The 24,646-nt window shown below is 51.2% G+C and overlaps 1 protein-coding gene and 1 long non-coding RNA gene across 2 annotated transcripts; one reads left to right on the top strand and one right to left on the bottom strand.

Moving 5' to 3' along the window:
* Positions 1-113: 113 nt before the first annotated feature.
* Positions 114-6,600, top strand: LOC147577914 (uncharacterized). Its single transcript, XR_015254606.1, has 2 exons — positions 114-4,979; positions 6,429-6,600. It is a non-coding gene; the product is annotated as an uncharacterized LOC147577914 (long non-coding RNA).
* Positions 6,585-23,467, bottom strand: TFAP2E (transcription factor AP-2 epsilon). The gene is made up of 7 exons (XM_086716443.1): positions 23,290-23,467; positions 22,502-22,981; positions 21,908-21,959; positions 11,274-11,496; positions 9,831-9,949; positions 9,151-9,292; positions 6,585-7,463 (listed from the first exon to the last, which is right to left on the bottom strand). Exons 1-7 carry the CDS (start codon positions 23,314-23,316, stop codon positions 7,181-7,183), a joined length of 1,326 nt encoding a protein of 441 aa, XP_086572569.1. The 5' UTR covers positions 23,317-23,467; the 3' UTR covers positions 6,585-7,180.
* Between the last annotated feature and the right edge of the window lie 1,179 nt (positions 23,468-24,646).

Raw genomic sequence — 24,646 nt, 5'->3', positions numbered from 1 at the left:
GGCTCTGAGCCGTCAGCACAGAGCCCGACGCGGGGCTCGAACTCACGGACCGCAAGATCGTGACCTGAGCCGAAGTCGGCCGCTTAACCGACTGAGCCACCCAGGCGCCCCAAGCTTAACGTTTTAAAAATTAGTTTGAGGGGCGACTGGGTGGCTCAGTTGGTTGAGCATCCAACTTCAGCTCAGGTCATGATCTCACTGTTTGTGGGTTCGAGCCCCGCATTGGGCTATGTCCTGACTGCTCAGAGCCTGGAGCCTGTTTCAGATTCTATGTCTTCTCCGCTCACACTCTGTCTCTCTCTCTCAAAAATAAATAAACATTAAAAAATAAAAATTAGTTTGAATACATAATACGTACACTTAGTAAAAAATGCAAGTGATACAAAGACACACAGTAAAAAATGTTTCTGCTGTCCCTATAATTTGATCACCTGCTTCCCTTCCCAGAGGAAACTTCAGATACTAATTTCTTACCTACCCTTTAAGATAGAGGTTGTTTCTGTATAAAGCACGAACACACATGTATGCACGTGCACGCATACACACATAACCCCTCTTAAAAGTATTTGTAAATGGTCTGCATACTGCTTTTAATTAATTAATTAATTTTTTAACGTTTATTTATTTTTGAGACAGAGAGAGACAGAGCATGAACGGGGGAGGGACAGAGAGAGAGGGAGACACAGAATTGGAAGCAGGCTCCAGGCTCTGAGCCATCAGCCCAGAGCCCGACGCGGGGCTCGAACTCACGGACTGTGAGATTGTGACCTGAGTTGAAGTCAGACGCCTAACTGACTGAGCCACCCAGGCACCCCACTGCTTTTTAATTTAACATATACTAGATTGTTCTATATCAGTATACATATACCTATTTTATTCTTGTTGATTGTTGACAGTTGGACAATGTTCTATTAAATTGATGTGCTGTAGTTAATTAACCAAATACCTGTATTACTTCCTAATCTAGCTTTTTGGGAATGAATAATGTAAATGTTTTTTGATCAGTGCCACTAAAATGATGGTTCTTAACTGGATGTATGTATCAGAATCATCCCGGGGAGTTTTCTTTTTTATACATGATTAGGCTGCACTCACTCCCAGATTCTAACTAAGCAGGTTTGGGGCCTAGACATAGGAATATTTTTTAAAGCTTCCTAAGTAATTTGTGTCTTCAACCATGATAGAGAATGGTTGGATGGAAGTTTCTTTAGAGTGTGGTCCTCAAACTTAAGCATGAATCTCAATTCCCTGGAGGGCTTATTGATACACAGCTTGCTGGGTCCTACCCCTGTAGCTTCTACATGTTTGGGGTATGGCCTGAGATTCTGCATTCTAACATTTCCAGTTGATGCTGCTGCTGCTGGTCCAGTTAACACACTTAGTCTTTTTTTTTTTTTTTTTTTTTTTTTTTTAATGTCTCGTTTTACTTTTGAGAAAGAGAGAGACAGAGTGCGAGTGGGGCAGGGGCAGAGAGAGAGGGAGACACAGAATCCAAAGCAGTCTCCAGGCTCTGAGCTGTCAGCACAGAACCTGACACAGGGCTCGAACTTCCAAACCGGGAGATCATGACCTGAGCCGGTGGGATGCTTAACCAACTGAGCCACCCAGGTACCCCTAAACCCCACTTGGTCTTAAACTAAGATGAGCCCTACTTTATCCAGTTCTGTGCTACTCTTAATACCATATACAGATAATTCTTTTGTTTATCTGAAGTAAAATACCATCTCTCTAAGATACTACCTACATTCAGAACCTTTGTACTAACTATTGTGTTAACATCAGATTAGAATGTCATATACTTTGTGAGACACCTGTGGTAGATGGTTAAACCATAAGAAGAAATTTAATCATTGGGCAAATGGGGGAAAGGAGATTCATATCACCACAGCTGGTTCAACCTCTACTACCACTATGAATATGCATAGGTTTTGGCTTTTGGCTGGATTTCTGGGTCTTTTTCTAAGGCATCTATTTTTAGAGCTCCACAGGTGATTCTGATGCTTGCCCCAGTTGAGTATCCGTACTAAAATTTAGGAGTCCTGCTTCATGGTTTTCCCATCTGTGAAATGGTCAAAATTGTACCTATTCCATGGGGGATAGTTAGGAGGATTCCATGAGGTAATGTGAAGCGTTTTGAACAGGGCCTGGTATGCGGTAAGTATATAATCATTGTGATACTGCATCCACTGCTCACCAGGAATAAACTTGTTATTCTGCATCCATGCGTCACCAGGAATGAAATGGTTCTCTGTCTTTGAAGTGTCCCCAGGGCAAGCTGGGTAAGTCCACCAGCCTACCCTAACTCCCAGTCTCCTTTCTCCAATCCATATCTCTTTTCTGAGCCCCAGATCAACTTATTCCTAAGCATCTCACCGCTAGCATCAGATGCTCTACCGACTGAGCCAGCCAGGCACCCTGGCATCATTTATTTTTAAGAAACTTAATTTAGAATAAATTTGGTTTTATACAAAATTGCACAAGATAATGCAATGTTTCCTTATACCTCTCCCCTGGCTCCCCCTTAGGTTAACATCTTACATAGCCACTGTGCATTTGTCAAAAACTAAAACCAATATTGATTAGTACATTAGTATTAGCTCTGACTTTTATTCAGATTTTACCCATTTTCCCGTGAATGTCCTTTTTCTGTTCTGGAATACAGTTCAGGATGCCACACTGCACTTAGCTAGGCACCATTTTTGGTGCCTTTTTCTCCTTCCTTCACATAGTCACTGAGTTGTAGCAGTTTTACTTCCTAAATCTCTTTTAGTAAAACTCCCAAGTATTCTGGTTTATCATTCACCTTCTTTCCTGGACTATTTTAACAGCCTCCTACCTTCTCTACTTTTAATCTTTTTCCTCTCTAGTTCTTTCTCTGTACTCTACAAATTTGACCATCCATACATCTTTTCACTTAAAACTTTGATGGTTTTCCACTGTTTCTAGAATAAAACCCAGTTCTTTAGTTTGACATGTGAGGCATTTCATAATCTTCTCCCATGCTAGCTCCCCAGTTTCTTTTCCCTCTTTCATACTTCATAAAGCCCATGATCCAACTGAATTTCCATGGCCTCAACATACATTTATGACTTCACACCTGTATATGCCCACTGGAAGGGTAAGCATTGCTTCTTGAAATTTTTCTTACAGATAATGTATATGTGTGTGATTGAGTCATAATGCAATACGCTGTTTTCTCATCTGTTTTCTTCCACCAGAGTTAATTTTTTTAATGCCAGCTGTATCCCTCTAAATTGATTTCCTGGAGTTTGAAAAAATTCACTGATTGTTTAACACTCATGCCCGAACTGCTCAGGATGGTCTTCCGATTGGTTCCCATCTGCTTTCAGGTGATTAATACACAGAAAGCAATCTATTCCTTCGTGGGGTAGAGGAGATAGGTTGGAGAAGAGAACAGCTGGTTTGCCTCAGGGTAGGGAAGCTGAGCCCTGACTAGTAAAGAGTTTGGAGAAGCGGACAAGGAACCTCTGAGTGGTGGAGGAGGGTGCTGAGAGAGCTTGAGAAATGCTTGGCTTCCCAGCTCAGCAACAATGGCTGAGCCCGCTCTGCCTGAAGCCCAGAGTCCTTTCACTGTTCTTTGTCTGGGCCCTTTGCGCGACGCAGGCAAAAGTTCTCAGTATCCTAATTGTCTGCTGCTCACTTAGCTCCTCTGTGTGTTAGGAGGTTGTGTTTGACAGGAGAAAGGCCTGCTCAGCCTCACTCACCTAACTTCATGAGGTTTGAAAGAGGGAAGGTGGTCAAAGGCTACTTGTTCCTTCAGGAGCACCGTGATCCTTTAAGACAAATGAATATGGGGCACTTAGGGTGGCTCAGTTGGTTGAGCATCTGACTTTGGCTCAGGTCATGATCTCGCAGTTCACTGAGTTCAAGCCCCATATTGGGCTCACTGCTATCAGTGTGGAGCCCGCTTCGGATCCTCTGTCCTTCTGTCTCTCTGCCCCTCCCCCACTTGTGCTCTCTCAAAAATAAATAAAACATTTTTAAAAAGGTTTAAAGAAATGAATATGAACTCAAAACATTGATGCTTACCTAGTCTAAATACTCTCCATTTAATTCACAGCTACTTGCTTTGTGAGAAAGAAGTCATGTAATCTGTATATACTTTTTCTTTAATCATCATCTACTTTCCGTAGGGGTAGACCCAGTTTGTCAGGGGATAAAACACAATATATTTTGCTGTGGAATCACCAACAAACAGAACTTAACTGGGAAGAGTCAAATTCTGAGACCTCATTAGAAGCTTCTTATGCCACTTATGTTCTCCACAGTATACTCCTGCCTCTGTACTGTTACCATCTTGACCATATACTGGAGGACAAGAGCCTTAGGGCCCGTAGGGCTGGAGAACCTACTTTTGTTTGACTCAGACCTGAGAGCACCTTTGCAGAGGGCATGTGGAGCAGTGGGAATGGAGGGGTGGAAGAGACAGACCTGTATGAGCCCCTCTTACTTGCTCTCTGACCTTGGTCAAGTTGCTCAGAGCTAGAATTTTATCTCTAAAATAGAACTTGGTGAGGACTACATGGTTAACTTAGGGAAAGTTGTCCAGCACTGAATGGTTGATGATAAACTGGTTCCCTCCATGTTCACCTTAGAGATATTTACAGCCTTTTATTGATTTATTACCACGTGCTGAACATTGTTTAAGTGCTATATGTCTGTTATTTCATTTAATCCCCTCAACTTCCTGTAGTCTCAAACAGCTTTAGTGGTTGAGTGTCTCTTGCCAGGCGCAGGGCTTTGGTTAAAGCAGAGCATACATACTTCCAGCCTTTCCTCCATTCCTCCTTTCATATGGGTGGGATGAAGCAGTGAACCTTCTTGGGAAAAGAAATCACATCTTTGGACCTTTCCCTAGGAGATGCTTCCTGGACTTCATGTTCCCTTAACTCCCAGCATCTTTGTCTGATGACACACCTGCAAAGAACTGGGGAAGAGCATTCCAGGCAAAGAGAACAGTGAGTGCAATGACCCTGAGGCACAAAACTAAGTGGTAATTGCAGCAACAAAAAGGAAACTAGTGTGGCTAGAGCAAAGGGAATGATGAAGAGAATAGTTGAAGGTTGGAGGTAGACAAAGTCCAGGTCATTGCAGGGCTTAGTATGAAGGTGTACCAGTAAAAATAGACCAGTTGAAAGTTACTTCAGTAGTCCTGAGGACGAGGGTAGTGGCAGAGGAGATAAAAGAGGATGGACCTGATGCATTGGGTGTAGGGAAAGAAATAGGACTCCTCCATTTCCAGCTTGAGCAGCTGGGTGGGGAGTGGTACCATTTACTGAGAGGGAAACTGTGGAGGAGGTCAAGATTTGAGAACCTGGTCACGTGCTCCATTTTGGACATAAATTTGAGATGCCTGGTAGACAATCCAGTGGAGACATCAGACATCCTGATTCACATGCAAGCCTCGAGTCCAGGCAGAAGTCCCCAGGGAACACCAACAGAGGTCAAGTAGAGAACGAGCCAGAGTTGGAACCATGGAAGTCGGAGAAAACCAGAATTTGGGAGCCACAGAGAAGAGTGTTTCAAAAAAGAGAAAGTGGTCAGCCTATCAAGTGCTGCTAAGTCCAGAGAAAAAGGCCTTTGGATTTGACATTGTGGCTGTTGATCACCTTGCTGAGTGGATTTCGGTAGACTGGTGGGGGTAAAAGCCAGATTGAAGTGGGTTAAAGAGTGAATTGGGGGTGAGGAAGTGGAGGTAGAGGTATAGCAATCTTTCAAAAACTTTTAACTGCAAGGAAATAAATGGGGAAAGAGACCCTAGAACGTGAGTGCTTTGGGGAGTGATGTAGTAGATGATTGTGTAGATGGAGAGACTGATGGATACAGGAAAGAAAAGATGCCTAGCGAATGAAATCCTCAAAAAGAGCTGAATTAGCATCGGGGACACACACACACGCACGCACACACACGTAGTCACGAGCATTCATGCTGACACATACAGACCCACCACCAATGGTCATGGTAACATATCACACAGACCTAACAGCCAGACTGACACATTTACACACAGGCCCACGAAGTTACAAGAGTACATGTACAGCCCTGGGATTCACACACACACACACACACACACACACACACACACACACACACACAGAAGTAACAGACGCTGACAAAGCAAATAGACCCACTCTCTATACCCCTCACACAGAGGTGCCCACAGCCCCTTCCAGTGATTCCTCCTTAGAGGCCCCTTGCTCTCTTGAGAGGCAATCCAGGCCTGGGCTGAAGAAGGACAGGGAGGTTTCATACCCAATGAATAGGTTTTATTAAGAATGAGAAAGCCATCGGAGAGTCAAAGAGGTACATGGACTGCAGGGTCAAGAGAAACAACAGCAAGTACAAAATCCCCATGACAACCTCAGGGTCCCTGATACAATCTTTCTTCCTTCCCGGCCCACCCACAGCCCTTTGCGAGCAAAAACTCCCTCTCCATCCTGGTCCAGCCGGACGTCTTGGTGTGTAAGCAGAAAACAGTGAAATGAGTCCTCCACTCATTGGGATAAATAAGTTGCACTCGACATTTTTAAACTTTCAAATTTAATTACAACATACATAAATAAATAGGACAAACAGCAATAGGACTGTGAAGTGCAGCCTGGATTCAAGTTCTGTAATTTGTGCTTTATCTTTGCTCCTTGGGGTTTCCTCCTGCCCACTTCTTTCCAAGAGTGGGATGGTTCCAAGAAACCCACGGGGGCCCCCTGCCAGCACCCCTTTTCTGGGGGTAGGAGATTCTGGGATGAGGGCACCAACTCCTCAGCACCTCTGGTTTGTTAACAATTTCCCTCCTGCCATCAGTAAAAACAGCAAGGTTTTGGCCTCTAGGAGAATCCACCGCCGCCCAGGTGCCCTGAGGCACAGGGCTCAGCCACAAAACCAGGCTTCTCCATGCCAATTCCCTGTCCAAGCACTTCTCAGCAATCAAGGGTCAGAAAATTGCACCCATGCGACAGACATCTGGGCCCTTAACTTACCAACAAACCATCGCAGAGAGGCCACCTCCCCTTCTCCCTCTCACCCACGGTCTCTGGATGAATGTTCTCTTTCTTTCCTGATTCAAGCTCCACCTTTTAATCCTTTCGGGCCCACCCCCAGGAACTAAGGCCTCATTTCAGGCCTTGGGAAACGCTCTGGGATGAGGCAGTGGAAGAAGCATTTATTTCCTGTGCTTGGCATCCTTCTCTGAAGCCTTGGTGTCACCATGCCCACTGCCCGCACCACTTAGAAACATCTTGTCCAGCCCCTTGAGTGACTCCAGCAAGTAGTTCTGGAAGGCAGAAAGGGCAGCACAGATGGCGGGCCCACCAAAGCCATGGGTGATAAGGCTAAAGTGTGTCAGGCAACTCTGTACTCCGGGCTCCAGGATGAGTGCTGGGCGGCTGTTGCCCAGTGGTGAGCGGTCCTGAGCCATCAAATCTGCAAACTCCTTGCAGATCTGCCTGGTGGAGGGAGGAAGCAGGGGTGGAGGTTAGAGGACAAAGGTCTGAGCCGAGAGAAGGACCTACTGTGTGCAGGCAATTTTTATATATTTATGATTGCTGACACTGTCAATAGTCTGCAAGTGATGGTCATACCCATTTTACAGAAAAGGAAACTGGTTTGGAGACATTAACTGACTTGCCCAATGTCACACAGCTAGTAAATGGCATATGCCAATACCCTACCATCTCTGCCTGTGGATGTCCTGCCCACATTCACAATCCAGCTCTACTACCTTATCCAGGAAGCTTTCCTTGATCCCTTCCCCACTCCCATCCCAAACACCCAGTGCTTCACAGAGCTTTTTCTTTGAAATAATTAGGGAACAATCCAGAATCTGCCTTGAAGAACTAAAATAATAGTGGTGAATATGAATTGAGGCCTAGATGCTGTGCCAAGAACACTGTATGCGTCATCTCACTTAATCCTCACAACAGATACATACTGTTATTAACCATTCTCACCACGTAAGAAAACTGGTTTCAGATAGGTTTGGTGACCTGCCCAAGTGACTAAGCTGGGATTTGAGTCTAGCTCCAGTTCATGGCCACTATTCATTTCTTTGCATCCTGCATGTGGCTCAGGAAGGAGAACATAACTCCTGTCTCACCTCTGCCTCACCGTGGAAGCCAGTCAGCATTTTACACAGGACCAGGCCCCAGAGTTGATAAGTTCATTGATGAATGAGCAAGGAGAGTCCTGTCCTGGATATGTTTCTCCAGCTACGATATGAACTCACACGTCCCAGGAGACACAGCAGGTCTTTGAGTCTGTGACTCCATTTCTGCCTTAGAAGCCCTGAAGGAGGGAGAGTGGAGGTGGGGGACTGGATGTTGTTCTAAGCAGCAGGTGTGAGGGCAGGATACAGCCAGAAAGTCAGTTGCGGTGGGTGGGGTTTGGGCTGGCCAGATTGTAGGGTCCTCAAAGGAGTCTGGACTTAACCCTTCTTACCTCTTTCTGCCTCTTCTTGCAATGGGACCCTTCTAAAAATGAAATCTGAATGGAATACCAGTTCATTAAATAGGCCCTAAGGCATCGCACAGGACCTAGTTTGAAAATCAATGCAGTAGCTGGGGGGGTGGGGTGGGCATTGAAGGTTCTCGGGCAGAGGAGCAGTGCACGTGCAGGAAATCTGAGGGAATGGTTGGGCACTGGGATGAGGTCTAGGAGTGAGATTAGGAGACCAGAGTTGAGGTTGTAGCATGTGAGTGGTGGTGAGGGAGCCACCAAGGGGATTTGCAGAGGGGTCAGGTGTGAAGCAAGGACAAGAGAGGGTCAGCTTGCAGCTCGGTATGTCTTGGTGCCCTGAGGGAAGTCACCGGAGCAAAAGGGCCTATGGGCAAGGCTCAGGCAGGGGAAGCAAGACCACCATGTTGGGACTGGGGCCGGTGATGCCATGGGGCAGTGTATGGACGTGTGGGACGCACACATGGGCCTGTGTAAGCCTGTCTGTGACACCATTTTTGCTGATGCATAGAACCCAGAAATGTTCACGTGTCCACGTGTGTCCCTGTGGGGCCACTTGCACATCATGTGTACATGTGAGTGGTGTCCAGTGCACCCATGCTTGGTGTTTGTGTCTGCATTGCACCTACACGTGCCTATGCATGGTGCCCCAAAGCACCCATGCGTGGCGCCCTCACTCACTTGGCGGCCAGCAGCATGCTCTTGCGGCTGTGCAGTTCCCCGGGGTCAGCGTGCTGTCGGCACAGGTACTCGGCAGCTGCCTTGGCTGGGAACTCAGTCTCACAGACGTAGCCAAAGTCTCGGGCCAGGTGCACGGCCTCTCCTGCGGGGAGGAGAGGCAGAGCAATGAGCTGTCACTACAGCCAGGTGTACCTCTGAGCCTGGAGCACAGCCTTGGACCTCAGACCCCCTGGCCAGGGACTATTCTGCCCCATCCTACTTCTATAGATACTTCCTATGGTTTCCCTCCCAGAGCAGCCTCAGACCTAATCCCGTTGCTCTTGGGGCTGTGGAGGATGGGCTCTGAGCTCAGGGGTGGCAGCTGAGGCCACCATGTATCCCAGAGCCTGGGCTCGAGATGATCGAGCCCAGGGTTGTCAACGTCCAGGGAAGGGACTCTTATCCCCTCATCCCTTTACCACCTCCAAACACTGGCCACGCCTCCCCTACCCCCACCTCACCCCCATGCACCTGCATGTGTATGCATGCCCATGCACATAAAGACTATACACATGTATCACACACACCCCTTACTCATACATGACACACCCTCTTGTCTCAGGGACAGCCACACGCTGTCACACTGGGTGACATAGTTCCCCTCATGCTCACACTGACACCCATCCTCAGGCCTCACTCACCCTCCACCAGTGAAGTCAGAAGTGTCACATTGGCGGCCTTGCGACGGCCAGCTGGCAAATTGAGCCCAATCTTCTCTAGCCGTTCACGCAGGCAGCGGCCTCCATTCTTGGACTTGGCCCTTGACATGCACAGGGGAGAGAGACAAACAGACACTATGAAGACAAGAAAGAAGCGTATGTCTAAATGATCCCAACAGGCCCTTTCTGCCTCCCAACAGCCTGTGCCAAGGCTTGGGTCTGGCCCTGGGGATGTTCAGGGGCCTCTCTCAGCCTCTTCCCAATATCTTCCTAACCTCACTGGCTTTGCAGCCAAGATGGGGGTGGGGGGGTCTAGCACCCTGCTGTAAGAGCCACTCATATCTCTCCAATCCTGTCAACAGCAGGGATGGCCTGGGGTGGGGAAGGGTAGGCCAGAATCTTGGGGTCCTTTTTCCCCACTTTAGCATACAAGCTGAGCCATACACAGATACCCAGGGACACACAGACCCATGTGCAGAACATGCACACAGAGAGACATAGGGACACACCGTCACCCAGGGACACATATATAAACACACACAAATGAACACACACCCAGGGCAATAACGACACACACACATACCCACAGAGTCAGGCATATGCAGACACACGCAGACTTAGACACTCAGGGACACAGAAACACATGTTCACACCAAGCCAGGATCCCAGGGACATATGTACTGACAGTCATGGACTCATACAAGCCTCTCTGGGGTGCTCAAAGAGACCAAGAATAGAGATACGCCCACATGTGCACAAATGCAGCCTCCACACAGAGCTACAGACCTGTAAACACACATATGTCTACCTCCAGAAGCACGTGCAATCACACACAGAGCAGGACACACTCCAGCCAACACACCCCACTAGAAGTAACACAGGAAACCCACACTCATGAGAACATATACTTCTGGCTGTCCCCCATACACACACACACACAAACACACTGTCCTCAGACACATCAAAACTCCCAGCCCTGAAGCACAAATACTCTCCCCAGGCACAAGGATGTGCACAGAGAGGGACAGACACCAAACTATGAAGACAGACCATGGACTTCAAAACACAAACACACCAGAGAGGTCCATGCTCCACAGGGAATGGGGCGTCCCTTCCTTGGGGCAGGGGATGAAGACGGCATTTTCTCTTCTCCAGACCCAGCCTTGTCTGTTCTGCCCAAAATGGTTAAGCCCTCCATCCCTTCTCTGTGACCAGGCATCTTTCCCCACCTCCACCCCCAAGCCCACAGACCTGTAGGAGCTGCTGGGGACCTGGGCCTGCCCCCCAGAACAGGCACAATTCCCCAAGGAGGCAGAAATGGAGATGAGGCTGTGGCCTGGGGTGAGACTGGCCCCTCTGTGCTCCCCTAAGGAGGTGTGAAATGACCTCGGATTTGGGCAGGGAACTGTGGGCTGACTGTCCTACCTGCGAAGGACACCGCCCAGGAGGGAGGCATTGAGGCACTCGGGAGGTGAGAGTCGTCGCTGGACCTCCCCCACCGTCACCTTGTACTTGGATGTCGAGCTGAGCAGAGAGAGCCGGCCTGGCACGGAGCAGAAGACCTCACTGGGGTTCGTGATGCCACCAACCAGGCTGTCTTTGGCCAGTGAGAGGGCCGAGAGGCTGCTGGCTTTGGAGGGGATGGGAACTGCAGAACAGAAGCAAGAGCACGGGAGAGAGAAACACTGAGCCAGGGACCACAGGGCACCGGCTCTAGGCAGCTGTGCAGTGGGAGAGTCGAGGAAGCACTGACTGTGTGCTGGGCACCATGCCACATGCAGGCACACAGCTGAGTCTAAACATCGCAGCGCTTGAGGGCTATCCTACTGTCCCTGCTTCCCAAAAGAAGAGACTGGGGCACACTGAGGTTAACATGATTCACTCGAGTCCACTCAGCTAATGGGTGGTGGAAATTGAATCTGGAATTGCCTGGGTCCTGAACCTGCGTTCCTTTGCTGAGCGAGGCTGGTTCCTTATTAAAACTCAAAAAGCTTCTGCAGAGTCCTGGAGTCTGGGCAGGTGCAACCAAAGAGAAGGTTGGAAATACAGAGACAGGCTCCCTGAGTCACTGCAGCAGGGCCCAGCTAGGTCTGCACAAACGAAAGGAGTCCCCAGCTTCCCCTGCCTGCTTGTGATCCCCACATTCCACCCTCAGACCAGTGAAGGCCTGGAGACTTTGGACTCCCACATGTCAGGGGCAGGAAGGTTATGCCCCCATTAGGCCTCTGACGCTGTCCCCATCCCTACCAAGTCACTATGGGATGCTCAAGGAGACAAGAATAAAGAGACACACTCCACAGCCCCTTTCCCAAAAACTATCGACTAATCTATGTAGGACAGAGAAGGGACTCTTTTCTCAAACCCACTTAGATGCTCTTGGCTCAGAAAGAAAGTTCTTCCTCCATGCTCTTGCTTAGCCTCAAGTGGAAGAGAAAATAATCGAAGTACTTGCTTCCACTTGGGCTTCTCTTCCTCCAAGGAAGTGAGAGCCTTGGGAGAGACGGTGGTCCTTGTGTGTGGGTTTGGGGTGTGTGTGGATTAGTGGGAAGCCTGGGGCCAACAGTTAACTGAACACTCGCTGTGCTATGTGCTCACATGGATAACTTCACTGAATCCTCAGAAAAATCCATGAGGGGGCTATGTTTACTATTCCCATTTTATAGATGAGGAGACTGGAGCCCAGAGAGGTGAAGCAGTGTGCCTGAGATCACACAGCTGCTAGACTGAGAACCAGTAGCAAGCCCTGGACTGTGGTCTCAAAGGCAGCACTCTTAGCCCTCAGCCATTCAGCAAATATTTGCCGAGCACTGTGTGCCAGGGAACCCAGAGGTAAGCAAGGCTGACCGGTTCCCGGCCTGGCAGAGCCCCTCCAGCTTTTCTGTCTCTGGATGTGCATTCCCACCTTCCACCAGGCCCCCAGCCAGAAACCTCAGTGGTGCCTCCACACTGCCCTCTCCCACCACATTCTGTCCGTCACTTTGCCCTGAGGCTCTCATTTTCCCACTGGGCCCTGGATGCAGTCACTTCTCCACAGGTGCACAGACGCTCACTCACTTCCTACCCCAAATTTGGCACAGCTCTGTTCTGGTCTCCCTGCCCTGCTTCAGAGGGATCTTTCCGAAACACATTGACCTCCAGACTAAAACCCATCAGTGCCCATCACTTCCCTGTGAATCAAATGCCAGCGTCATAGCAGGCAGAATGATGTCGCCTATCATGAGTGCCAACTGTATACCAAGTGGACAGCTCTGTGAGGTAGATACTATTACCCATCCCCATTCCAAACTGAAGAAACTAAGAGTTCAGGAGGTTCGAATGGATGGTACAGCAAGTAGGGAGCAGAAATGGGTCTTGAACTCTGATCACAGACTCCAAAGTTCACATCCTTAATCATAGTGCCTTCCATATAACACCCTCTTAGTGTTCTGGCTGCTGCCTGCCCCTCTTGCCTGGTTCCACAGTTGTCCTCTAGGCTCTTAACCCACACTGATCAACAGAAATATACTGTGAGCCACATATATAAATTCAAGTTTCCTAGTACCCATTTTAAAAAAAGTGAAAAGAGAGGTGCCTGGGTGGCTCAGTCAGTTAGGCTCTGACTTCAGCTCAGGTCATGATCTCACAGTTTGTGGGTTCGAGCCCCGTGTGGGCTCTGTGCTGACAGCTCAGAGCCTGGAGCTGCTTTGGATTCTGTGTTTCCTTCTCTCTTTGCCCCTCCCCCGCTCACACTCTTATCTCTAAAAAATGTTTTTAAGTAAAAAGAAAACATGTGAGGTCAATTTTAATATATTTTATTTTCCCCCATGTGTCAAAAATACTAGCACGGAAACACGTAATCACTATTTGAAAATTATTAATGAGCCATTTTACCTTCTTTCCTTGTACTTAGTCTTCAAAATTCAATGCGTGTTTTGCATTTATAGACCATCTTAATTTGGACTAGCCACATTTCAGGTGCCCAATAGCCACATGAGCCTGGTGGCTCCCACAGTGGACAGCGCAGCTCTAGACTTCAAAGAGGGAGCACAACAGGTAACAAGGAAGCAAGGTGTGGGGGACCGGGGGCGCCCTGTGGAAAGCCGCTACTTGGCTGAGGGTTACCCCTTAGGACACACCAACAGTGCCAGAACTCCGGGTTGGTTTGTTTGCTGATGAAACCAGGATTCTGGATTTCTATGTGGAATCTCTGGGCCTTTGGACCCTGATGACCAATTCAAAAATTTAAAAACCCAGCACAAGCTGCATGGAACACAGTGAAGTGCCACCTGGGATGGGGGACCATCAGCGTGTGAGCTCTTTGAGCCCCACAGAACTGCTCACTGTCCATCCCCACCCCCACCCCCACCCCCACCCCCACCCCCAGCAGGCCTCCTCCTTCCCAAGTGTCAGTGTGGGCACCATCCCCAGGGCATAGCTTCCTGGCCCCACGACCCCAGCCCCCTGTCTCCCTCCAGCCCTGACCTTACCACACTGAACCTTCGTGTCTGCTTCCACAGCTGTCTTCCCTCCCAGCCAGCAGTGCCTTGAGGGCAGGGTCTTGGCATAAATGGGCATCAGTGAATGTGGGATAAATGAGTGGAGCAAGGGCCCTTGAAACCTGAAATGGGAAAAAGAGTGATGGCCCACAGCCCAGATTGGGGGAGAGGGTGGGCGCTGGGAGAGCCTCATCCCTTTGTTAGTGATTGGTAGTAAAAGTGCCCTTCCTCCTGGGGTCCCCACTCAGGCACCAAGGAGGGGCCAAGAGATAAGGGAGAGGTGGAAAAGGGCGGAGGTTGGGGTGGTGGTGGTGGTGGTGGTGGATGTAGGGAGAATGAACAGCACACACTCTACCCCAGGCAAGTTCCCTGTCCCCAGAGCAGGACCAACTAGGGTGAGGCTAGTAAGGCACTCGCCTTGGGAGCAAAATTTAAGGGGGCACCAAAAACTCAGCAAGCGTGATAAACGGTACTTTAATCCAATCTTTTAAAAAATATGAATTAATGTAAAAAAGCCCTGGTGACAAAATATCAACATTTTAATTAGAAACAGGCTCTGATCCTGCCTCGCTGACCTTTTCCTAAGCCGAGTCCCCTCCCAGAGTGCGGAGCAAAGATGTCCTAACTCAACAGACACATGGACACGGGACAGGCAACCACAGCCATCCCCACCTCCCGCCCCAGTGTCTCCCAGGCCTGTGCACAGGCTCCCTCTTCACCTCTGTCCCTCTGCCTTGAGGGGACTTTTTTGGGGGTGATGGAACTATTCTATATCATATTGTGGTAGTTATATGAGTATATGTTTATATTTGTCGAAATTCAGAGACATGTACACATAAGGTTACTTATACCTCAAGCTTGACTTAAAAAAAAAAAACCTACAAATTAATAAGTTAAAAATAAAAAGAAGGGCAGAATGACTATCCTCCCTCCCATGACCCCTAGCCAGAGGGAGTAGTCAGAAGGAACAGAAAATTCTCTCCTCCAGCAACCTCCTCCATCCCAACTTCTATTCAAACGAGGGGCTCCCTGAGGCCAGGCCCCATAAGACAGGAGGGAGACCGAGGCTGTGTGGGGCTGTTTGTGCATGTGCAAATAGGGACATATGTGAGCATACGTGTGTCTCAAATGACTCTACACAAACCATGATGCCTGTCACGGACAGAGCAAGGAGCAAGGTTGTGCATGTGTGCACCTACTCACTGAAGGAGCGCTAATCCCCAGCTGTACACACAGACATAGTTTCTGCCCTCCTGAGTGTTGTAGGAATGTGGCAGCATGCATATGGATATCTGCGAGTGCTTTTGCTCCTGTTGATACAGTTAAACAGAGTGTATGCTGGATTTATGCAAATACAGGTGCTGCTAAGTGTAGGTGCATGACAGGTGGATGTTTGTGTATGTGAATGACAGACTTTGCTGCTTCCCCCCACTTGTCCTCAGAGCTTCTTCCCTCAAAAATGTCAAGAAGGACGGAACCCAAGGTTAGGAAGGGGGTGGCATGAGAAAGGGACAGTCATGGAGGTAAGAATTAAACTAGCACAGACTGCAAAGCAGGGACACGGGTGTTTGCCTCCCGCACCACAGTGACTCCCGAGGCTGAAGTGGTATATTCATGGTGTCCCACCCCACACCCACCCCCATCACACAAGCAGAAGCCATTTACACACACACACTCCTACTACAGACACAAGAGCACCTAGTTGTTCAACGTGTCAGACAAGACTCACACCTGTCTACACACTCCATCCACAGGTGGTAGATACTGTCTGACCACTGAATGTGGGGAGTGTGCAACAGATTCTCCCAGAAGGCTGGTTAAAATATCAATTCCGTCTAGAAGAAAACATAGGAGAAAAATCTTTTTGCTGGGAAACGAGTTCCTGGATACAACCCTAAAAAGCATGATCCATAAAAGAAAATAAAGTGGACTCAGTAAAATTAAAAATTTTTGCACCTCAAAAGACATTATTAAGGGAGCACCTGGGTGGCTCAGTTGGTTAAGTGTCCAACTTCAGCACAGGTCATGATCTCGCAGCTCGTGGGTTCAAGCCCCATGTCAGGCTCTGTGCTGACAGCTCAGAGCCTGGAGCCTGCTTTGGATTCTGTGTCTCTCTCTCTCTCTGCCCACCCCCAACTTGGACTCTGTTTCTCTCGCTCAAAAATTAATAAAACATTTTTTAAAAATTAAAAAAAGACACTATTAGGAAAATTAAAAGACAAGCCATAAACTTGAAGAAAATATTTGCAAATCACATATCTGATCAAGGATGACAATCCAAAATATGTAAAGAAGGCTTGTAACTCCATAATAAGATAAACAACCCAACTGGAAAATGGTCACAATATGTGAATAGATATCACTAAAAATGATACATGAATGGCTAGTAAGCACGTGAAAAAGTGCTCAACATCGTTAGTCATTAGGGAAATGCAAATTAAAACTATACTGAAGTACACTAGGATGGCTATTATAAATCAATCAGGTGTAGGTGAAGATGTGGAGAAACTGGAACCCTCCCACGTTGCTAGTGGAAATGTAGAACAGAAGAGCCCCCTTAGAAAATGGCATGCCAGTCTCTTAGAAAATGAAATACAAACTTACCATAACATCCAGCAATTTCATTCCTAGGAATTTACCTAAGAGGGATGAAAACATATGTCCACACAAAGACATGCATATGAATGATCACAGCAGCATTATTCATAGTAGCCAAAAAGTGGAAACAATCCAAGTGTCAACTGATGAATGGATACATGAGATGTGTTTCCTCCATGCAATGGAGTACAGCTCAGCAACGCGAGAAGAAACCAACTACTCTCAACTACTCTCACCTGCTATGACACGGATGAACCTCAAAAACATTATGTTTAGTAAAAGAAGCTTGATGCACCGTTTGCATATTTATATATTCCTTTGATATATCATGTCCAGGATAGGGAAATTTATAGAAAGAAAGATCAGTGGTTGCCTAAGGCTTGAGGTGAGAATAAGAATTAACTACAAACGGGAATGAGGGAATTTTGGGGAGGGTGATGGAAATGTCTTAAGATGGATTGTGGGGCCACCTGGGTAGCTAAGTTTGTTGAGCCTCTGACTCTTGACTTGGGCTCAAGTCAAGATGATCTTACAGTTTGGATGGTGAGTTCAAGCCCCACATCAGGCTCCTTGCTGTCAGTGCAGAGTCCACTTCAGATCTTCTCTGTCCCCCTCTCTCTGCCCCTTCCCCACTAGCATTCTCTCTCTCTCTCTCTCTCTCTCTCTCAAATAAATGAACTTAAAAAAAAAAGGCAGATTGTGATAATGGCTACACAAGTCCATAAATTTACTAAAAATCATCAAATTTTACTCTTAAATGGGTGAGTTTTAGGTATGTAAGTTTTACTTCAACAAATCTGTTAAAAAATGCAAGTTCCAGGGCCACACTTCCACAGACTCTCACTCAAATAGGTGTGGAGTGGTGCCCAGGAAATCTGCATTTAAAAGTTTTTTTTAATGTTTGTTTATTTTTGAGAGAGACAGACTGCAAGCAGGGGAGGGGCAGGGAGAGAGGGAGACACAGAATCTGAAACAGGCTCCAGGCTCCGAGCTGTCGGCACAGAGCCCAATGCGGGGGCTTGAACTCACAAACTGTGAGATCATGACCTGAGCCAAAGATGGATGCTTAACTGCTTAACCCACGGAGCCACCCAGCCGCCCCGGAAATCTGCATTTTTAAATAAGCATCTCCAAGAGATTCTGATGTATGTGGCTCCTTAGCCCACACTTAGGGTATACTGGTCCCCATGGCAGTGGGGTGCAGCTGGAGAAAGGTAGACAGGAGGGGTATCGACACCCCTCCCAGCCCACCGGAGCCTCCTCATCTCCCCTGGGTGGCTGTTTCCTTCGGGCTAACCTTCACTCCCCTGTCCCATGTGGCCCTCAGCTACCATCCAAACTCTGTCTGCATGGGCACTGGTTTTTCAGTCTCTTTCTGGGGCAGAGGCCTGGAAGGCGAGTGAGGCAGGAATGCAGAAGTGCCAGATCAGATCCTGTCTTTATGCAAAACTCGGATTTTTGTTTATCATGGATTTTTGGCAATACCTCTTATTTTAAATTATTGCATTGAGATATATTATTTATCTACACCTTGCCTCAGAGGTGAGTAGTTCACTTACCTCACCCTAGGCCTGGCCCTGTAGAGATGCACTTGGAAGTCCAGACCCTCCCCCTCCTTTTCCTTCCCAAGAGCCAAGGAGAGCAGAGGAGATGGTGGCTATTTACCTCAGCCCCTGCCCTGGAGACCCTGAGAGAGATTGGACCATAGAGCCCACCCTCAACTAGGCAACCACCCACTCTCCTGGTGGGGAGGAGGTATTTATCTTAATTTTCATTTTAACCACTCCCCTCCAGCTGTGGCTGTAGAAACCCCGCAGATTTCAACCTTTTTAACCTGTCTGGCTTTTTCCACAGTGGAGGGCATTTGCACATGCTGTGCCTAGTGTGGTGAAAATATCATAGCCCTTTGTACACCCTCTCTCCCAGTGCACTCAGACTTCAAAACCCATCGCTCATTCATTCAACAAACACGCATGCACCTAGGGAGACCCATCCTAACCTCTCCTGTAGGAAGCCCCCCAGCCTCAGACACTCAGTGCTCCTCCTCTAAGCTCCCAAGCCACCAGTAGAGATCCCCCTCACTACCTTTCTCCGCTAGAGAATGTTCCCATCCAGGTCTGTCTCCCCCACCAGTCCCGCCTGCTTTCTGTGCCCCTAGGAAAGATTGCAATACTGTAGGTGACAAACATGGGCAGAAAATGGAGGGCTCTTCGCTTCTCCTTGGGTCGGCCTCGGCTCCGTCTGCCACCCCCGGACCCACATCCTGGCTGCAAGGGGCAGCAGACCGGGAAGTGTGTGATGGGGGCGGAGGCTTCGCTTCCCTCCCCTCCAGGACAAGTACCTAGAGTAGCGAAAGTTTTACAGCCAGGGTCTGGGCTCTCGGGAGCTTCCAGGCTCCCCTACCCGGCGATACCCTGTGGTTGGAAGGCTGCTTCTGGGGTAGGGCTGGGGTTGCCTCCGTTTCGCACCCAGGATCTCAACTGCCCGTGACACAGCTGCCGCTCCCTCCAGGGCCGGGAGGAGCTGGAGGAATCTGATGCGTCAGCCAGCCAAGAATGACTTTCTGTAATTCCAGGGCCCAGGCAGGCCGGTGGGCCCCCACCACCCGCGGCGGGTGTCAGAGGTCTTCAAGATATTACAGGGGCTCCCGATGTCATCGGTAGGGCCTGAGGGCGAAGAAGGGCGCAAATCCACGCCCACCCCCCCACCCCCCCACCCCGGAGTCCCGCAGCGACAGCGGAAGTCCCTGGCGAAAAGTGCCCGCTGCGCGCAGGGCTCTAAGCCCGGCCGCCTGCTTAGCCACAGGGGCTCCGCGCCGTCACCTGCCTAGGCAGCCGCTTAGGTCAGGACCTCCGGGACCAGCTCTGCCTCGGCTTTTGCAAAGCTCGAAAGCGCCGGCACTGACCCTCTCTCCTCCCCAAAGGCGCGGCGCGCGGGCCCAAGGCCAAGCTCGCGGCTACGGAACCCGGCCCTCCCCTCCGCAGGGGTCCCCGGCTCTCACCCCCCTCCCTATGCTGCAGCGCTCCCGGCCGTGTGACCCGTCGTCCGGAGTGGGGTGCTCAGGTCGCCGCGCTCCACCTCGCTGCGCTCTCCCACCGACAGGCTGGCACTGCGGTGCGGCGGGTGTGCGCGCCCCCGGCCCCGACGTCTGGCGCGGCACCAGCGCCCACATCTTCCCCGCGAGGCCCAGCGGGCAGCCCTCTGGACAATCCGGCCGCACTCACTGCGGTCTTAGGACCGCCGTCGGGGATTCCGGCGCACACCAAGGACCCGCAATTTATGGCAGCTGATGTCCTTTGAGAGAAACCAACTCGGGGCAATTCCAGTTCCTCCTTGCAGCCAGTTTCCTTGACCTGCTTGTGGATTGGGGTTTAAGGTACTCAGAGCCCCAGCTGATCCTTCTACCCTTCCCCAGGGCAGAGGATCCCGAGTTCCTTCCCAAAACGCGGGGGGCTGGCTTCCCCGAGGGAGTCAGTGTGCCTAGCCCCATCCCCCCAGGCTCTCCAGCCTGGGCAGAAGTCGGGAACTGGGGGCCCAGCGACAGGCTCTTTTTGCCAACTGCAGACCGAGCTCTTACTTCCGACGGGTTCCAAAAATCCACTAAACCAACGCAGCGCCTGCGACCTCAGCTCCTGCTCCAGGAAGCGGGGGTTCCCGGGGTCCTCTTCACCTAAGTTCCAGGAAGCCTGTCCCTTCATCTTCCCTCCCCCACCCCCTCACCCTCCATACTCTAGGTTGTCCAACTAACTCCCAGCCCCTGGTAACCCAGCCCCAACTCCTGGAAGTCCAGCCCCCAGCCCCCAATCCCACTTCAGCCCCCAACACGGGAGGGCAAAGCAAGCCTGGGGTTGAATTCTTTCTTTTGAAAAACAACTGGAGCCAAATCCCACAGGAGCAGCACCTGCCCCAGGCACTGCAGGCTTCATAGAATTCCTCCCAGGACAGCCACCCCAAATCTAAGGAGCCCACCCAAAGCCTGTACCCCTCTGACTCTCTGTCTCTTTCTCTCTCTTTCTCACCTTTTCCTGGCACGTCCAGAACCCGGTCCCCCAAGCAGGAAAATCCACTGGAGGGCATATCTCAAACCCCTGACTTTTACCAGTGCAGAGACACAAACACCCACCAAAACATACAGGGAGTGATCCTCACATGCTTAGAGATCCTCAGCACCAAAAACAAACAAACAAACAAACAAACAAACAAATTCCAGGACACAACAAAGACCTTGATACACACATAGAGACCCCCAAACACTCAGAAATATACACTAACCTAGTAGGCACACATCACACACTTAGCAACAGTCACAGTTACACACCAAGAAATACCAGAAAGACACCTAGGAAAGAAACATATAGACATGTACCGGACCCTGAACTCACATCCAGGAGCAGGCAGGCCTTGGCCCTCCTGCACTCAGACTAACTGACGATATTCACACACCAACTCATATAACTCTAAATGTGTAAAGAGACTCCTGAAAGAAGAGAAGACTCTTCAGGGAAACTCGAGTTTCTCCCACCCCCTAATCGACCCCAAGGCCCTGCTGGACAGGAAAGCTTGCCAGGCTAGGAAATGGTAAGGCTCTGTAATGAGGAAATAATTTAATGAAATCCATGGGAATGGCATTCCCATTCCCACCTCTTAGGAAACAGGAAAGTAGTTTAACTTGTTCTGCAAATTAACTCCAGATCCAAAGTGCCCTCCCCTTCATAGGAAGAGGCCAAGCCCCTTTGTGGGGCATGGGTGGCCTGGGGAGCAGAGTGAGCAAGATGGGGGCCAACATGCCAACCTGCCCAGCTGCCCAGGCTCTGGCCAGAACCCCAGCCTTTGCTGCCCCCCTAATGGACTAGTAAGAGGGTCCGCTGGCCATTGAACCCAGCGACACATAGGAGGCAAACTCCACGGGGAAGGAAATGGGTCTCCACCCCGGGGAATGGGGTGGGGGGCCCAGTTCTGCCCTGGCAGATGCACGCTGTTCCTTACCTTTCTTGATCACAGACTGGTCCAGAAGGCTCATTCCCGGCTCATCCATGGCCTGCAAATAGGAGAGGCAGTGGTAAGGGTGCTTGTGGACCTAGTCCCCTGTCACTTCCCAAGCTCCTGCAGTCCCTGGTCCTGGTCCTGTCTGCTCTGCCCTCTGCTCACCACCTACGCTTGGGGTGACCCGCAGGACCAGGACTGCCGTGCAGCTGGAGCCCTGGATACCTCGCCATGCCATGTGAAAGGGGAATTTTGAACCTTGGACAGGCAAATCCTCTGCTTCTCTCCGGGGGCACAGGCTGCCCCAGCGGGGGCTCAGATGCCCCACGCTGCCCAGCGGAGAGCGAGAGGAGTGGTCGAAACCCCTGCCCATTTACTCCACCGAGGGTTGCCGCCATCCCAGCACCGTGCAGTGAGTCGGTGCCAGGACGCCTTAATGGCCAGGCAGCATCTAACCCAGACGTGGGACTCATCCTCGGAGTGAGAGGTCGCAGGCTTAGAGAAAAGTCGGGCGCCCGCCTTCATCACCGTGCCTCCAGCCAAAGTCCTAAATCACCGCGGCCTGTCCTGGCCCATCCCGGACCGTTCGGGCCTCACCTGCAGGTCCTCTAGGCCGGGCGGCGCCGCCAGCCCTGGGAGGCCGAGGGGCGCGTCGGCCAGGCCGTGCGCCCCGTCGGCCAGGCCTGGCAGGAGCCGGGGCACGGCGGCGGCGTAGTCGCGGCGCGGGTCGAGGCCCAGAGCGCGGGCGGGCGGCGCCAGCAGGCCGGGCGGCTCTTCGTGGGCGCGGGCGGCGGCGCGGGGCGCGGCCCAGGCGGCCTGGGGAGGCTGCGGCTGTGCCAGGGGTGCCAGGCCGCCGTACGGGTCCCCGGCCAGGTGGGGAAAGGCGGCAGCGGCGTCGGGCGCCTGGCCGTAGGGCAGTGGCGGCTGCGGGTAGGGCGGCGGGAAGTAGGGCGGCTGGAAGTCAACGGCGGCGGCGGCCGGCGTGTGGCAGAGTGGCGGCGCCGGCCCGTAGGCCGCCTGGGGCAGGGACGACAGGCGGGCCCCGCCAGTCGCTGCGCCCAGCCCGTCGGGGCGCTCCTGGGGAAGGAGAGGGGCGCGTTAGGCGGCTCGCTGGCAGCTGAAAGGACCTCGGCCCTAGAGGACCCTCCTCAGCTCGCGGGGATCCGGCTGCCGTCCTGCCCGCGTCCGGGGGCCTGAGGTCTGTCCCAGGGTGGCCCGCGGGCGCCGGAGCCTCGGGCTGGGACAGCGGTCTCGCGCGCGCGCACCCGCACGGTCCGCCGCTGGCCGAGTCCCTGTGGCCCCCTCCCTCCGAGGTTTCGTTGGAGGTGGAGGTCCGGCAGGTCCAGCACTCGGGGTCCCGGATCCCGGGCCCCGAGACTACTCACCATGGCGGGGTAAGTGTGCACCAGCATGGGGTGGGCAGCGCGGGGCACGAGGCGTGGCGGCTGCGGAGCCCTCGCCCGACGGCGAGCGCTGCGGTAAGAGGCGCGGGGAGCCTGCACAGCCCGCGGGGGTCCCTTTGGGGCGGCGGGGTGCCACTCGGTCGAGAGCCGGGCGGGCGGGCGTCGGGTCCTCAGCTGTGGGCGCCCCCGGGCGGATCCATGGAGGCGGGACGTGGGCCGGACGGGCGCTGATCACACTTGGAAAAGTCGGTCAACGGGTGCCCAGCGCCCTCCCTTCTTCCTCTGAGCGCAGCCCGCTCCATGCACTCCAGTTATAGTGGCGGGGGCGCGCTGGGCCTCCGGGGCGCGCATTAAAGAGACACGCTGTGGCCGCTTTCTCCCTTCTCCCCAGCGACCGTTCAAGGGGAGGCGGGGCTTTGGGGCGACCCCATGGGGTGGGTAGCGGGGCGTGAATTCAATCCCCCCCCCTTCCCGCTTGCTCTGAGACGCCTTCTGGGCTCAAATCCCAGCTGTGGCGAAACAGAGAAGGATTGGAAGCTAGGATGTAGGGGTCCTGGGTTTGAATTTCAGCTCTATCGCCTTTATTTGCTTCTGAGCAAATCGCTGCTCTTCCTGGGCCTCAGCTTCCTAGTCTGTAAAGTGGGTATCCGTCCTTTCGCTAACCACCTCACCGACTATGGATGTGGCCATCGTCAACGTGGAAGAAATTTGTGGGCTGAAGACTCAAGCCCACTGGCTCATGTGCGCCCCCGTGTCAGCGTGCATGCACGTGCGTGCGTGCGTGTGTGTAGAGGACCATCACAATCTTTCTGAATGTTTCTGGATCAAAGACCCCCAAACAGTGCCCTCTTCACTCAGCCTTCTGGTGGCTGATAACTCCCAGTGCCAAGCCAGGGTCTGAGGAACCTGGACACACAAACTGAGAGAGAGTTGTCCAGCAGGGTTCAGCATGAGTTCCACCTGAGAAGGGCTCCAGGTGTTTCTGAAGCCACTAGAGCCTGGGCTGATTGAATATGTGTGTAACTTCCCCACGTGATGGTGTGCAGCCATCACACTTAGGAGGGCAGGCTGTGTGTGTGTTATCATGGCAGGCACTGGCTGGCTCTCAAGACCATTTTGGTCTCTGCAGTCTCTCCACCTTTCTTTCTCCCCAAACCCAACCCTCTCCTCCTGAGAAGAAGGGGCAAGGATGAAAGAAAGGGAAATGAGAGGAATACTAAGAAGAATAGGAATTTTAAAAAGCAAAAGATGGGTAAAAAAAAAAAGCAAGAAGATGCTCAGGCCAAGGCACAGAGGAAATAACCACAGCAAGCACTTATGACAGAGTGTGCTGTTACTT

Source organism: Puma concolor, chromosome C1 (assembly GCF_028749965.1).
Source record: "Puma concolor isolate L17-30 chromosome C1, mPumCon1.1.hap2, whole genome shotgun sequence".
In the NCBI taxonomy this organism is placed as follows: Eukaryota; Metazoa; Chordata; class Mammalia; order Carnivora; family Felidae; genus Puma; species Puma concolor.
The sequence above is the reverse complement of the archived record's forward strand: the minus strand, read 5'-3'. Positions and strand labels throughout refer to the sequence as shown.

Coding starts and splice junctions, on each gene's coding strand:
- TFAP2E (XM_086716443.1), bottom strand. CDS start 23,316: ATGCTGGTGCACACTTACCCCGCCATG. Junction 22,982..23,289: donor TGCACACTTACCCCGCCATG/GTGAGTAGTCTC, acceptor CTCCTTCCCCAG/GAGCGCCCCGACGGGCTGGG. Junction 11,497..21,907: donor CCAGTCTGTGATCAAGAAAG/GTAAGGAACAGC, acceptor TCTGTTCTGCAG/TTCCCATCCCCTCCAAAGCC.